At 38.3% G+C, this 15,419-nt stretch overlaps 1 protein-coding gene across 6 annotated transcripts in view; it reads left to right on the top strand.

Annotated features, from left to right (window-relative positions):
• The first annotated feature begins 295 nt into the window (after positions 1 to 295).
• Positions 296 to 15,419, top strand: part of ALS2 (alsin Rho guanine nucleotide exchange factor ALS2) — an 81,930-nt gene continuing 66,806 nt past the window's right edge. For 3 of the 6 annotated variants that reach the window (XR_012421373.1, XM_065525883.1, XM_005573952.4), the window contains exons 1-4: positions 296 to 358; positions 1,151 to 1,255; positions 12,438 to 12,517; positions 13,999 to 14,153. Coding sequence is in view for 4 of the 6 variants with exons in the window: in XM_065525883.1 (XP_065381955.1) it covers positions 12,498 to 12,517; positions 13,999 to 14,153 (175 nt within the window). In the remaining 2 variants the exon portion in view is untranslated. The remainder of the gene's footprint in view (positions 359 to 1,150; positions 1,256 to 12,437; positions 12,518 to 13,998; positions 14,154 to 15,419) is intronic. The other 3 variants (XR_012421374.1, XM_045367462.2, XM_005573951.4) reach the window with 1 other exon arrangement.

Below are 15,419 nucleotides of genomic sequence, written 5' to 3'. Positions count from 1 at the left end.
CTCGGGTAGCTAGGCTTGGACGACTCTATTCTACGTCATCGTCAAAGCACATCCCAGGACTGATAGCTCCGCCCTAACCTAAGGGAGGGGCTGTGCTCCCAAGTACATAGCCTGCAGTGCCTAACGCATTCTCAGTAATTTTGTCCCCCAACAGACGCCGTCGACAGTCTCCCAAGAGCAATTCCCAGGAGCTCGGATTCCAAGAGCCCCTCCGCGCCCGCGTTTACCTTCGCTAGTCGCCCTGCAGTCCCGCCCTGTCCGGAGGCCCCGCCCCCCATGAATCAGCTGATCCCGCGGACCCACGGGGTTGCCAGGATCGCGCCGGATGCAGAGCGCCGTGCTGCCGGTGGAGCTTCAGGTGAGCGAGCGCGGGTCCCGGGTTGGCTATTGGCTAAGGAGGGCTTATCAGCTGCGACCCCTTGTATGCGGAAGACCGGGGACAGGGAGCTAGGCAGAGGCTGTGGTCGAGGCCTGAGAGCGCGCTGCGGGGGCCTGCGGAGACGGCGCCCGCATCTTCCCGGCTCTGCGTGCAATCGACTGTGCCTGCCGGTCCAGCAGCACCCGAGGCGGCCCCTGCCTCGGCCCCAGATTCTCCCACTTGCCACGGTCTCTCCCTCCCCAGACTGGGCTCCGCTGCAGTGGTCTCAGCCGCGTGAAATTCTTTCAGCCCCCCTCTTCCCGCCTCCACCCACGCTGCCTTCCAGCTATTCATTCATGAGAATTTGTTGAACGCCCACACTAGTCGCTGAGCTGATAAACTGCGGTCCGTGGCCGGGAACCCAGCTGATTGTCCCTGGCGGCCTTGCCACAGGGTGCAAATCGCGTTGAAGAGTGGACGAAGGGTTGCTTGAAAAGGCGGTTACGGAGAAAGAAAATGGCTTTGATAATAAGAATTAGTAGTTTAGGCAAGTCTTTGAGCGTATCAAGTGATTTATCAAGAGGAGAAGATAAGTTATTTTGAGAAGCGAAGCCAGGAAAATAACACAGGTCCTTGACGCTGGTGTTGGTCCTCGGGTAACAGGACTGCTTTGAAGACAGGCAGCAGTAGACGGGTAGAATCGTACTATTGCTTAGGGCTTTGATGGTGGAAGAGGAAAAACACTCTAGTTGAAGTGGCATATCCGAGTACCGTGCTTTCTTTCTGGTTTAGGGTGGAGAAGGAACTGACTGCTGTACCCAAATGAAGATCTTTACTCAGTTACCCTTATATTTGGCTGTACGGAATAAAATTGTGTGATATGTTTATTCTGAGCAGGTACGAAACTTCAGCAAATCTATTAGTCCCACATTTTCCCCCCATTTATCATATGATTTGGAGTGACCGCTTGACCTTTGAGTTAATGAATAATTTAAAGCAGTGAAAAATTTGTTTTTGCAGTAAACTGCAGTGTTTTGACCTTAATAACATAAACATAGTGGTTAAGATTCTAGGCTTTGCATCTGAACATGCCCAGAGTCACATCCATTAACATCTTTGACTTTGGGCAAGTTATTTAATCTCTCTGCCTCAGTTCTCTTGTCTCTAAATTGGGGATAACAATGTTTTCCTGATGACAGTACCTTTACATGTAATGGTTCATGTATCATATTTATTACAGTGCCTGTTTTATGGTAAGTATTCAATACATATTAGCTATTTTTATAATTAATTCCTCCCACTACATCATGATCCAAACGGACTCTTTTCCTAAGTGATGGGGAAGGGAACTGAATATTTTAAGGAAGTAGCTATAAAATATGATTTCAAGTTGTTCCGTAGTAATTTTGGTATTCCATAAGGACATTTTAATGTGAAAAAGATACTGACAGAATCCATACTTGGTTCGAGTTTATTAGCTTCTAAACTATGACCAGTATTGGCAGATTTAAAATTCATAATTATAGCAAGAAAACGTCAAAACTGTTTAACAGTGTTAAAATTTGAAAATGATCCAGAAAAATGAAATACCAAACAGGTAATTCTGGGAAAAAGAACAAAACTTGAGTGGCATTATGTGAGCCATTTATTTTTTAAATGTATACAATATAAACAGGAATCCCTTCTCTCCAAATTTCAGTTTTTCAGAATTTGGGCTGTCATTTGAAACACTTACTTTGGGCACTTTGACTGTTAAAGACAAAGGGTATGCTAAGAACTTCAATGAGTCTTGATGTAGTGTTTTTGTAATTAGGTGGTATCTCCTACCTTTTCATGAAAAATGTGGGTTTAAAGCAGTAGCTGCTGGGTCCATTCTAATGATAATCTCAAAAATGTGACTGACTTGTAAAAATCTACAATTATGTATTAATGTGAGACTAGGTAAAGTATGAGTTGAAAAACTAGGAAGAAAGGCAGAGTGGTGATTTTTAAGCTTGTGTAAAAGAAGGCCTGCTTTGGGTGCGTGAGGTACCTTTCTCACTCAGAGGCATGCTGTGAGGATATGTGACTTTTAAATCATTTAGCTCTTTTTATAACTTGGTGGAATTAAATCTACCACGTATTTCAAGTGTATTCGGGATATGAATTTTCCTGATAGAATTTTAACAGATTTTTGTCTCTTAACCCTTCATTGATGCCCAAACAATTTTGTTATCAGTAATAAGAAAGTACTCTGTTTTGTAGGGTGTCAGTCCTTAAGAAAATGTTAGGTAATCACCAATAAAATAGCAACAATTTCTGGCTTCTTTTTAGTATTGCATTTAATTTTCCTTTCCCTATCTCTTATTCCTCTGTATATGTGATGGTACTTTCTTTAGCTTATAGCTTGTGTCTTGATGTTTGCCTGCATGTAGCTGAACTGATTGATCCAGGTGGGTAGAGGGAAAAATATTTAAATTGGTGAGATAGTAGTTTTTGGAGCTATCGTATATTTCTTTTAAATTTGAAGAAAATTTATGGTTTTCTCAACACCTATGAGAAAAAGACTGGGGTTTGTTGGCAGAGGTTCGCTTAGCTGCTAATGAATTATGTCCAGAGAGAAGATCAGCTTTCGTCTCATTAATTCCACAAATTGATCATCTCATGTTTCCCTTAATTATCACATTTTAAATATTTTTCTTTTGAGTCATCACACAGTTCTTCAGTTCACATGGCCTCCCTGTTAGGAAGGGAGTGGTTTAGACCCAATAATAGCATTCGGGTGGGCTAACATTCACTCCAGGATTTTTTTTTTTCCCACAGCCTAAATTTTTGTCGAGCCAAGATCTTAAGAAACTTGGGGCAATTGCCTAAGCAAACATATAACAAGGATGATTATAGCAGCTCTTTAAAAGAGCAATAAAGTAGAGCAATCCAACTGTAAAGATTAGTAGGGAAATGGATAAACTGGTTTATTCATGCAATTCAATACTATCTTCTCATAAAAATGAATGAGCTAGATCTATACTTACCAACATATATGCATCTCAAGTATGTAATACTAGATGAAAAAAGCAAAATGCTAAAGGATTTATACAGTAAGACGCATTTATGTACACTTTAAAAGCAACATCATAGCATGCATTATTTATTGATATGTGTATATCTAATGAAAGTACATAAACGTAAATATAAAAATGTGGGAATGGGATACATTAACTTTAGAAATAGTAACTAATTCTGAGTGGAGCTTCTTCACCTCTGTTACTTATTTTTTCTTGTATTTTAAAGAAAGAGTGGACGCCAATATGAAAATATATTAATATGTGTTAAAACTGGATGATGAGTACATATATTTGTTATTTATTTTTACAGTTTTATGTATAGTTAAGATAGTTTGTGAAACTAGCACTTTAACATTTTTATTTATAATCAGGGCTGTTTCCCAATATGCTTGCTTTATTTTACTTTGTACCCTCAAATTAGGAGACTGTGGAAAAATAACTCTTCTCTCCCTGCAATAAGAAAGGAATGTGTCAGTGCAGCTCCACTGTGTAAAGCCTTTCTAAGGAGAGGAGACAGACCAATTATTTGGTCAGTTTTGCTTTGCTGTTTGTGCTCCTGGGAAAATGCTTTCTTCAGGACATGAAGCCTGCAGGGGCATTAACATTCTAGAGATGCCTGGGAAATGTAGGCATATACCAATCATGAACTCTGGAAGTATAGGGGAGCAAGTTGTATAATAAGGCCCTGAAAGGAATTTGGACATAGAGTGACTCAGATACAAAATTACTACAGATTTGTGTAGTATTAACATTAACACTTTACAAAGCTTAGCTTGGTTACATTTTACTACAATGTAGTTACCTTGAGTTTATACCTTGAGTGCAAGTATCCTAGTTATTGCTCAAAGAAAATAATTGTCTCTGTAGATATTACTAAGTAACCTGATGACAGTGTGTTAAATTGTTGACTAATGAATAAAACATTTAGTAGCTGATCCCTCATGTAACCTCAGTATCTAAACTTGTGAGTTAAACAATATTTTCATTTCTAATAAAGAATACCTGCTACTAGCACTATTGAAGTAAGTGAAACTTGTATCACCAGAGTGATATTTTTTAGTGTGTATATTTCCTGTTTGGTTATGTGGCCCCTGAATGATCCTAAGCACTAAGTGTTATCAGTTAGTAAAAGAAGTCATCATACTTTGAACTGTAAATCTAATATTGCCTTTAAAAAATTGTGGCCATTTTAATAAGAGAGTAGTTGCAAATATTAAGAGAATAAGTAGTTTGTATCAGGACTTACCAGGACATTCACTGTACCATGTAATAACAGGCACAAATAGTGGCAGTACCTGGGAATTTGAAATTCAGTTGTTAGTATTATAATATTCATCACAATGCATCGTGGGATTATTTAATAATCCTGAAAAATGTGTTTAATAATATAGAGTGGGTACAAAAAAGAGCTAAGTGGGCATTGCTGGGAAATTATTGTACCATGTTTACACACTTTCACCCCCTCCACCGTGGATAATTTCCCGTTTAGAGGATCCTCATAACCAAGAGAGTGTAGTTTCAGTAAGTTTCAGCATGAAATTAGCAAGGCATTAAAAAAGGACTGTAAAATCTTCCTGTTTCTCATTGCACCAAAAGCTGTCTGTGTATAAGGAGAAAGGGAGAAAGGAACACTTCTCTGAGTTGTTTAACCCTTTTTAAAGTGACATGAGATAAAAGTAATTTCATCGTTAGGATATACCTTTAGCAAATTATATATGAGAGTTTCTATTAGGAGAAGACAGTTTTTTCTTTTGTATCTGATACTGAATTTTATTACAGGCACTAGAAATCTATAGCGTGGAAGTCTGTGGATTGGAACTGAAAATCGGGGCTGTATCTTTCACTCAAGCACTCGCTTAAATGTAACCAGCTTGTTCAGAATGATTATTATGGGTACAAGAGTATACCAATGAATAAGTCGTAGTCTCTGACCTCCAGGAGCTTAAAATATATTTTGAATCAGTGACTTAGTGCATATCCTATTAGTAACAAAATTATAACTAATAAGTAGCTTTCTAGGCCAGTCTATTGAATATATCCAATGCCTTAATTTACTGAATTCCCTCACTCTGAGTCAAGATTTAAAGGCTCATTGGCTCCCATACTGGTATCAGGCAATGCTTTCTGTGCAGCAGTTAAGGCTGAGAGGTGTGGGGTTCCAAGTGGCCTTCTTGGTGGTTGGTTGGCCAAGGCTTCAGTGCAAGGCAGGTTTTCCTCAACCTTCCACAGTGGTTGGTGAAGGCTTCAGTGGCAGGGTATCCAGGAAGTAGCAGTTGTTGGTGGTGTATAGATTATTTGTAAGTCACATGTTTGAGTCAAAGGTTACCATAATCCACTTGTAAATGTTGACCTAGCCTCTAAAAGCAAATTATTTATTAAGCATTTACCAAGTGTAAAATACCAGACTCTGTTATTGTTTACTGCATTCAAAGTATAAACTCTGGTTTACTACATTGTAATAATATGTAACCAACTCAGATTTTAAAAAGGAGGTGTTAATGGCTATATGAAATTGCTGGTAATTTTGTATCCAAATCTCTTGTCACTACTACATTGTAATAAAATGTACCCAACTCAGACTTTTAAAAGGAAGTGTTAATGGCTACATGAAATCTATGGTAATTTTGTATCCAAGTCACCGGTCACTCTATGTCTATATTCGTTCAGGGCATTATGATACAGTTTACTTCCCTATTATTTTTATTGCCTTTCTATCTGAATGTCTTGTCATTCTAATCACTGATTGACATTACTCTTATAACTACAATTATTACTGTTGTTTTGCTATTTTAAACCAGTATTTGAGACAGGAGAATAAGACTAGGAAGGCCCAGCTTTGCTAATGTAAATTAGCTTTCTTATGCCTTAAGGTACTGTGTAACTCTATAGAGAGCCATTATTCTAGTGAGAAAGAGAACATACTAGTATGGAAATTTCTTAAGGGCAGAAACTCATGTATTTACAGATATTTATTGAGTACCTGTTATACGTCAGAACTAAGCTGGTGGGATGTACTAGAGAATACGATATTTGTCACTCTGCTCTCATGGAAATTTCAGACTAGCATAGTACCTGGAACATAGTAGATGAAAAAAAAAATGCATGTGGTTTCAGTGGTTGAAATTTAAGCATTTGAAAGTTATTATACTTATGACTCACAAATTTACCTTTCACCGATTTAAGCCAAAAAGACTTTATCCAGAAAATAGTTTAGTAGAGATGAATATGTAGGATCCTGCATGACTTAACTTTCTCTTTGCATTTGGGATAATAGACTCAACACATTTCTGTACCACATTTAAAGTTTTTATTTATATCCTGCCTTGTTCCCAAAAGGATTTAAAGCAGCTTACAAAAATGTATAGCAGGGTGGGATAAAATAAAGAAACAATGAGTAGAGCCAGGAGGGAGATTAGACTCTACAACATGCATACTGTGAAGTCCTCGTCACTCACAGGTACCATCATATGGAACCCTTATCCTCCCACCACAAAATTTAGAGTTCTGCTTATATCAGTACCTGTGATCTCGCTTCTTTCAAAAACGTAGACCTTTCTTCTAATGGAAAACAAACAAACAAACAAACAGACATCCCTCCACATGTATTCTGGATGGCATCCTCCTTCACATTGTCTAGGACTTTGGCTCTGCCCACTGTCCTCATCATCCTTCTATCCAGGATCACAGTCTTTGTCGTGCAGACATGTTCAGCTTCCTCTTGTCCCCCCAGCAAAAGAAAACCCTTCATTTTCACATTCCCCTCCAGCTACCACTCCATTTCTTTGTTTGCCATTTCAACATTTTTCAAAAGGATCACCCTTTGAAAATAAAGATATTTCCACATTGTCACCTCCCATTTATATTCAGCGTACTTCAATCTGGTTTTCAGTGCCCAAACAAACCACTGAGGTTGTGGCCATGCTCAGCAGTTACCTGTGTTGGCAAATCCAATGGACACTTTAGTTCTCCTACAAGACCCCAGCTGCCTTGACCTAATTGACGTCCTCCCTGAAGTGCTTTCCTTTGTTTTCATGTGCCCATAGCAGACCACTTCTCAATCTCAGTCCTCTTTGTCCAGTCCTCATCCTATCCAACTTCCAGGCGCAGGAGCTCCTTAAAGCTTGACCCTGTGCTTTCCTTTGTCTTTCCATATACCCCAATGGCATTATCCATTGTCTTGTTTTTAAACATTATCCATATGCCCTCCCAAGTTTAGCAGCAGCTGAGATTTTTCTCTTGAATTCCGTGCTCATATATTCTAACTGCTTACTTGATATGTACTCTTGGGTTTCTCACAGACATCTTGAACTTAAAAATAAATTTTATCCTACCAGAATCTTATCTTGGCTTCAGAGTCCCATCTCCCTCACTCTTGCCCATTTCAGGAAATGGAGCCACCAACACACAGCTGTTTGAGGCAGAACCAGAGAACATTTCTGATACCTCCTTCTCCTTGATCCCCCACCTTTGTCTAATCACCGAGTACTAGTTGCTCTGCCTCCAGAGCATCTCTCATTTATTCACCTCTTCTTCACCAAATTAGCAGCATTGTATGAAACTTAAGAATCCAGGCTTCCTTCCTCCATTGAAAAGATGAGTCGACTGAGTATTCGCAGGCTGGATATTCCTTGCAAAAAATCATTTTGGTGCTCCATGAGTGTTCACCATAAAATTGGCTTAAAACTTTTGAAACAAATGTAAATCATCGTCATTAAAATAGATCATTGGCCAGTCGCATTGGCTCACACCTGTAATCCCACCACTTTGGGAGGCTAAGGTGGGCAGATCACAAGGTCAGGAGTTCAAGACCATCTGGGCAACATAGTGAAACCCCGTCTCTACTAAAAATACAAAAAATTATCCAAGTGTGGTGGTGTGCGCCACCAGCTACTCGGGAGACTGAGGCAGGAGAATCATGTGAACCCCAGAGGCGAAGGTTGCAGTGAACTGAGATCGCGCCATTGCACTCCAGCCTGGGCGACAGTGCAAGACTGTCTCAAAAATGAAGAAGAAACAAAAACAAAACAAAACAAAAAAAGCATGAAAGCATCAGTGGACTGTCCCACTGGAAGCAATGCAACTCTCCAGTGTACTCTCTAAAATGAAATAAATGTTCAAAGTACATAAAAGAAACCAAGTTAAGTTTAAAATAGTTAATAAATGTTCAAAGTACATAAAAGAAACCAAGTTAAGTATAAAATAGTTAAAAGTTTTGAGACTTCTACTAAAAAATGATAGTAGTTGTTTTTGAATATAGATTCCTGGTCCTTTATTCAAAACCCTTGGGGCAAGATGCATTTTGGAATTCAGATTTATGTTTTGTTCTTTAGAATAAGATGCATAAGCCATATATTACATAACACTTCCTATAGGATCTGTAGTGCTGCCTTATTATATTCATATTGATATTTCTACAACACAATGTATGAATATTCACACTAAAGGGATAAAAGTGATAAATAACCTCGTATTAGTTCAGGTCAGATTTTGCTGTCAGATGAATTCAGGTCAGATTAGATTTTGCCACCAAAGGCATTATTGAAAAAACTTAATTTTCAGAGCTATAGATTTCTGGTTAAGGTATTGTAGACCTGTAGATGGTTGTAGCTCATCTTTCTAACAATAGTTGGGACATCTAGACTAGATTTTTGTTGTTGTTGTTGTTAAGGGCACTTCCAGGACATGGTGTTAAAATGATATCCTTGGCTTATACAAGACAACTTATTTCTCTGTTAGATGTGACAGAAGGGTGTGTATCCAGTAGAGTCTAAAAGTGGCATCAGTTTATTGAGAAGCCAGGTTTGCTCTTTGTTTAAAGGGCCACCTGGGGTTTAATTACTTTACATATCACTGTGAAGGAGATGATAATTTGAAGGATAGAGTGGTATACTTTAAAGTGGATCTAGCTGTGTCCTGTGGCTCAGAAGGCTGATGTCTGGTTTACTCATTTTATGGAGATGCCATTTATCTGTAGGGAAGCCACGCAAGGTAAGAGAGGGTCCCACAGTAAATGCTGTTTATGCAGCATCACATGGCTTCTTTATCAGAGCTGATTAACAGGTCTATGCAGGAAAGTTACTGTAACAGAAGAAAAGCAGCAGAGTATAAGGATCTTGCCCCTCTTAAAGAATGTAGAGACCTTAAAGCTCCTCTGGAAGAAATATCCCCAGAGGAAGTCTTATGATTAGGCAATTTTATAAAAACTTAAAATGTTAAAGCAATGAAACAACATACAGAAATTTGAATGCTATTTGACTGGTTGAGGTGAGTCTTAATAGATTTCCTGGAGAGACAATCATAAAAATATTAGAAAGACAAAAGTTTTTCATTTACTTTCTTTTCCTGGATGGATACATAATTGAGAAAGAATGTTAGATTAAATAGAGTTGGTAAATACCACCCTTACTTAAGTATGTGAGGATAAAACTTTAATAACATAAGCTCCCTACATTTAGTTGCAATATTCCTTTTTAGTTATGTTTCCTCAGCAATCAGTTTTCTTTTCTTCATTGCCCTGTTTGAGTTTCAGGCAGACATATCTTGTTGGAAGATGTCAAACATATTAAACACCATTAAAACAAAATGAGATAGGGGCTGGGCATGGTGGCTTAAGGTGGCTCATGCCTGTAATCCCAGCACTTTGGGAGGCCAAGGCAGGTGGATCACCTGAGGTCAGGAGTTCGAGACCAGCCTGGCCAACATGGTGAAATTCTGTCTCTACTAAAAATATAAAAATTAGCCGGGTGTAATGGCAGGTGCCTGTAATCCCAGCTACTTGGGAGGCTGTGGCAGGAGAATTGCTTGAACCTGGGAGGTGGAGGTTGCAGTGAGCTGAGATCGCGCCATTGCACTCCAGCCTGGGTGACAAGAGCAAAACTCCGTCTTATTAAAAAAAAAAAAAAGAGAGAGAGAGAGATCTGTAAATACTGATATAAAAAGATGTCTATGAAATAGTATGTTAGTTTTCTACTGCAGCTGCAACAAATTGTTGCGAACTTAGTGGCTTAAAATAACACAAATATATTACCTTCAAGTTCTGTAGGCTGAAAGTCTGACACAGGTCTTGTAGCCTAAAGTCAAGGTGTCTGCATGGCTGCTTTTTTCTGGACACTCTAGGAAAGAATCATTTTCCTTGCCTTTTCAGCTGCTACCTGTCACCGCATTCCTTGGCTCATGGCTGCCTTCTCCCATGTTCAGTCAGCAGTGTAGCATCACCTCTGACCCTGCCTCCATCATCATGTCTCTTTGATTCTCCTCCTGCCTCCCTCTTGCAGTTTTAAGGATGTTTATGGTTACATTGGGTCCACCTGGATAACCAGGATAATCTTTCTATCTGAAGGAGAGTTGATTAGTATCATGCAAGCTAACAGAGTCACAAGTTCTGGGCATTAGGACCTGGACACCTTTGGAGACCATTATTTGGGCTGCCCTATATGTAAGTAAGAAAAGAAAGTTGTAAAAACAGTTTGTAGAGTTTTAATTCCATTTAGGTTAAAAAAATGAGTGGTGGTGATAAATAATATTGAGTAAGGTATAACCAACTTTAAGAAAACTGTACTAAAAAATCTGGCACTAAGAGAGAATAAAGGTTGACTTGATTCATTTTATCAAAAAATTCTCGACATTTTTGATTGTTAGTCAGTAGGACAAAATTCCGTTTACATATAGTGTGCCAGTTGTGTGAAGTAAAGTGTGCTTGTGTGCTTCCACATCCTCGTAGAATAATTCTCTGGCTTCCGCTACATATTGTTGAAATTTAATCAAGGGCATAGTAACTCCATGATCTGTGATAGATAAGCACAGATTAGATCTGGTGGCAGAATTTCTCTGTACACCATGAACTGTGCATTTTACAAAAGGCTAATTACTATCATGGGCAAAGCATAGTAGCACTTAATTGTATTTATTAAGTGAATAGCATTTATTAAATTTATTCAGATATATCTCTTGTTAACATAGTATCCATCTTCCAACTTTGAATGATTCATAATCTTTCTAAAATAAGCATTAGGTAGAAAGTAATTTTCTTCAGATGTACAGATGGGAAATGGTAAGAATTCACAGGCAACCTGGAGGAAACAGATGGACTGTAGATCACTCCTGCCAGTATGGGCTGTTTCCAGAACACAGTGACCATTCCATATCCTTTTGCAGAAAAACCACAAATTTGGCCCCAATATTTTTATGGTTTACACAAATAAGACCTAAGTGCTTTTGTTTTCATGTGTTTTGTTACCCTTACAAATGTGGTTTTTTGAGTTGAAATGCACTCAGCATTTCTGTTTATTTTTCTATCTCTTATTTTATTAAATATTGAGTTTCTAAACTGATGGGTTATGATATTTGTAACCATGATTTTCATGTAGCTATTTTCTATTAAAGGTGGATTTTAAAACAGCTGATTTAAAGTTCAGACTTCTTTCTTTCAAGCGTTTGAGTTACGAGGCATGTTGGTCTGAATTGAAGGTGATTTGGGGAAAATGTTCCTCCTTCCAATAAGTGGAAAACTTCCTATTTTAATGACATAATTTTTTGTGCATTACTGAAAAGTATAAATTAAAACTACTTGAATCAGATACATTACTGAAGAGATTTTAGAAAATCTGAGTTAATTGGTATTTAAGTCTTCATGCTTTCCAGATACAGCATTTAAAAAGTAACCTTAATGTATATGTACTTTTTGTACTTAACATATTGATTTTCAGATTGAACTTTTTTCTTTGTAATAAAAAACAAAATCTATTGCCTGAAAGAGTACAGCTTAATTGTGGGTAGTCTTTTCCTTTGACATTACATTTGACAGTCAACGGGCATTTTTATAAGTTTAGTGGGCAGGCTCAGCCTATGTTTGACTTTGGCAGGCAAGATATGAAATAGTTTAAATAGTTTTACTGCATATTTATTTCCTAGTGAATGTGCACTTGTTAGAGGGCAGTTTTTTTTGTTTGTTTGTTTTGTTTTTTTTTTTTTTTAATGTCTGAAGGGGTAACATATTCTTTTACTGCTCTTTTCCTTACTTGTATTGTACTGTTTAGGTCTTGATAGACTTTCTGTAAAGAAGGAATGATTTGGTGATGGAGTGTTCCCACTGACCGATGGACTCAAAGAAGAGAAGGTAAAACCATTTCTTCCTTTTCTCTTATCCTCCTAGGAAAACATAGCAAACAGCTTCACATATGTGTAGCTTCTCTTCGTTTTAATTTTCTTGTTGATGGTTGTTAAGTGGGAATAGTGACATTTGTAGTTAGTTGATTGGTAAAGATAAAACAAATTTTAAAGAAGGCTAGTTAGTTGTAAGCTTTGTAAGAAGCACTAAATGTCTTCATTTAATCATTTTAAAGTGCTTGTAGCCATTTTTCCCTCACAAATAATTTCAGGTTTTTAGAAGTAGCCTTGCTAATCTTAATCATCTTCCATCCTTAAAGAACTAGTTATGGAAGATATCTAAAAGGAAGGTTAAATGTGTAGTGTTCCTCCTATAGAACCATGGTTATGTCCAGTTATCATTTAAGGGAATATTATATAGCAAACGTAGAGAAATTCCTAGCTATTCAAAAGAGTTTCTGTGCCTCATTAAAATTTTGGCATCAGTGTTCTAGAAAAAAGAAACTGAAAAAATGTATTACCAGTGGTGGCACATATCTTAACACGGCCTTTTCTTAGAAGAGGGCAGTTAGGATATGGTCATTACTGTGCAGCTGTGTGTTTTGTATTCTTTAAACCAAAATCATCAGATGTGTAGGATTCTTTAGCTAGAACTTGAACAAAGCATGAAGGATTTTACTGATATCTATTACAAACTTGATTCCTAAAAGTTTAAATAGCAATTCTACACTTAAACTCAACATAAAGTGAAATGAATTCCTGTATCTCATATTGTTCTCATCAAGTACTTTTTACTTACTATAAAATTTTATGATAAGACTTCAACTTGGGCATGTTGTAGCTTTAATATCTAAACAAGGAGTGAATATATTGAGAAGTTAGAATCTTGGAATTTTATGCTACCAAATGCTAAAACTTCTAAAAATAGCCCAAGTTTTGTTTGCTTCTTAGATGGAGAAAAGTAATTTGTGGGTTTAGAGTGTCCTTCAGTCTTTTTTTTTTTTTTTGAGACGGAGTCTCGCTCTGTCATCCAGGCTGGAGTGCAGTGGCACGATCTTGGCTCACTGCAGCCTCCGCCTCCCGGGTTCAAGCGCTTCTCCTGCCTTAGCCTCCTGAGTAGCTGGGACTATAGGCACATGCCACCATGCCCGGCTAATTTTTTTTAATTTTATTTTTACTAGAGATGGGGTTTCACCATAGTAGCCAGGCTGGTCTTGAGCTCCTGACCTTGTGATCTGCCTGCCTCGGCCTCCCAAAGTGCTGGATTACAGGTGTGAGCGACCATGTCCCACATCCTTTAGTCTTTTACATAAATAGTTGTTTTACTTTGGCTCCTATGAGCATAACCAAAGCATAAAATAGGTGCTAATTCAGCTATCTGACCCAGTCATCCATGTGCTAGTAAAAGGTACAATCATGAAAAGTATTAAGAACAAAGGATACCGTTCTGAATTGTAGAAACAATTAAGCTATGTTTCTTGATGTTTGTAGCTCAACAGAGGCAGAAGGATCCAAAGAAAGAGGCCTGGTCCATATCTGGCAGGCAGGATCCTTTCCCATAACACCAGAGAGATTGGCAGGCTGGGGAGGAAAGACTGTTTTGCAGGCAGCCCTCGGAGTGAAACATGGAGTTCTTCTGACTGAAGGTAATTAAGAGAATGGCTTAACAAATACGAACTGCAATGCTAACAAATGCCTGAATGTGGAAAGTCAGGTATGGGAATAATTGGATACTAGGGGTTCTTTTTTTTATTTTTTTGAGACGGAGTTTTGCTCTTGTCGCCCAGGCTGGAGTACAATGGCGCGATCTCGGCTCACCGCAACCTCTGCCTCCCAGGTTCAAGCGAGGCCTCAGCCTCCCAAGTAGCTGGGGTTACATGGGCCCACCACCACACCAGCTATTTTTTTTTTTTTTGAGACGGAGTCTCGTTCTGTCACCCAGGCTGGAGTGCAGTGGCACAATCTCGGCTCACTGCAAGCTCTGCCTCCCAGGTTCACGCCATTCTCCTGCCTCAGCCTCCCAAGTAGCTAGGACTGCAGGCGCCCGCCACCACACCTAATTTTTTTTTTTTTGTATTTTTAGTGGCGATGGGGTTTCACCATGTTGGCCAGGCTGGTCTTGAACTCCTGACCTCAGGTGATCCACCTGCCTCGACCTCCGAAAGTTCTGGAATTACAGGGATGAACCACTGCGCCTGGCCTAGGGTTTCTTAATGAACTCTTTCTGTTTTCAAGATATATTCTTACTCCCTTATCAGAAATCAGATTAGTTTTTAAATTTAAAATATACCGTTAACTAGAATAAACGGGAGAACTATTGTTTTAAAATTTTATAGTAATAAATAAATGAAAAATTAACTTTTAAAAGGTCACCTATTCAGAGACTCTTTTGCTATAACTTTTGTTCATTAAGTCTATCAGAATAATAATGCTAATAATAGCTAATGTTTGTTAAGCAGTTGTGTGCCAGATACTATACTAAGCCCTTTCCATGTGTTATCTCACTGAATCTGCACTACTACCTTGTGAGGTGGCTTCTATTATTATTCACAGATAAGGAAACTGAAAGTCAGGGAGATTACATTTTCCCAAGCACACACAGCTATTGAAGTGTCAGAGTCAGGACTGGAACTCAGTCTGATTTCAAAGCTGGCTTTTAAAGCCACTTGGCTAAACTTTCGCAGTATAATTTTTTTTTTCAGACATAAATAGCAATTCACAAGACATATTATAAAATCTATGAGTCTATTACAGAAACGTGCTATAATTTTAGAGTTACCTTTAATCTTAATGGTGCTTTATCAACTCGGCAGATTTGATTTGGGCACCGATTGCCATCTACTTCACTAATTTATACATTTCTGCTGTGCAAGCATTTATTGAGATATTAAATAATGATTTGGTATTTTCTT

Source organism: Macaca fascicularis, chromosome 12 (assembly GCF_037993035.2).
Source record: "Macaca fascicularis isolate 582-1 chromosome 12, T2T-MFA8v1.1".
NCBI lineage: Eukaryota > Metazoa > Chordata > Mammalia > Primates > Cercopithecidae > Macaca > Macaca fascicularis.
The sequence above is the reverse complement of the archived record's forward strand: the minus strand, read 5'-3'. Positions and strand labels throughout refer to the sequence as shown.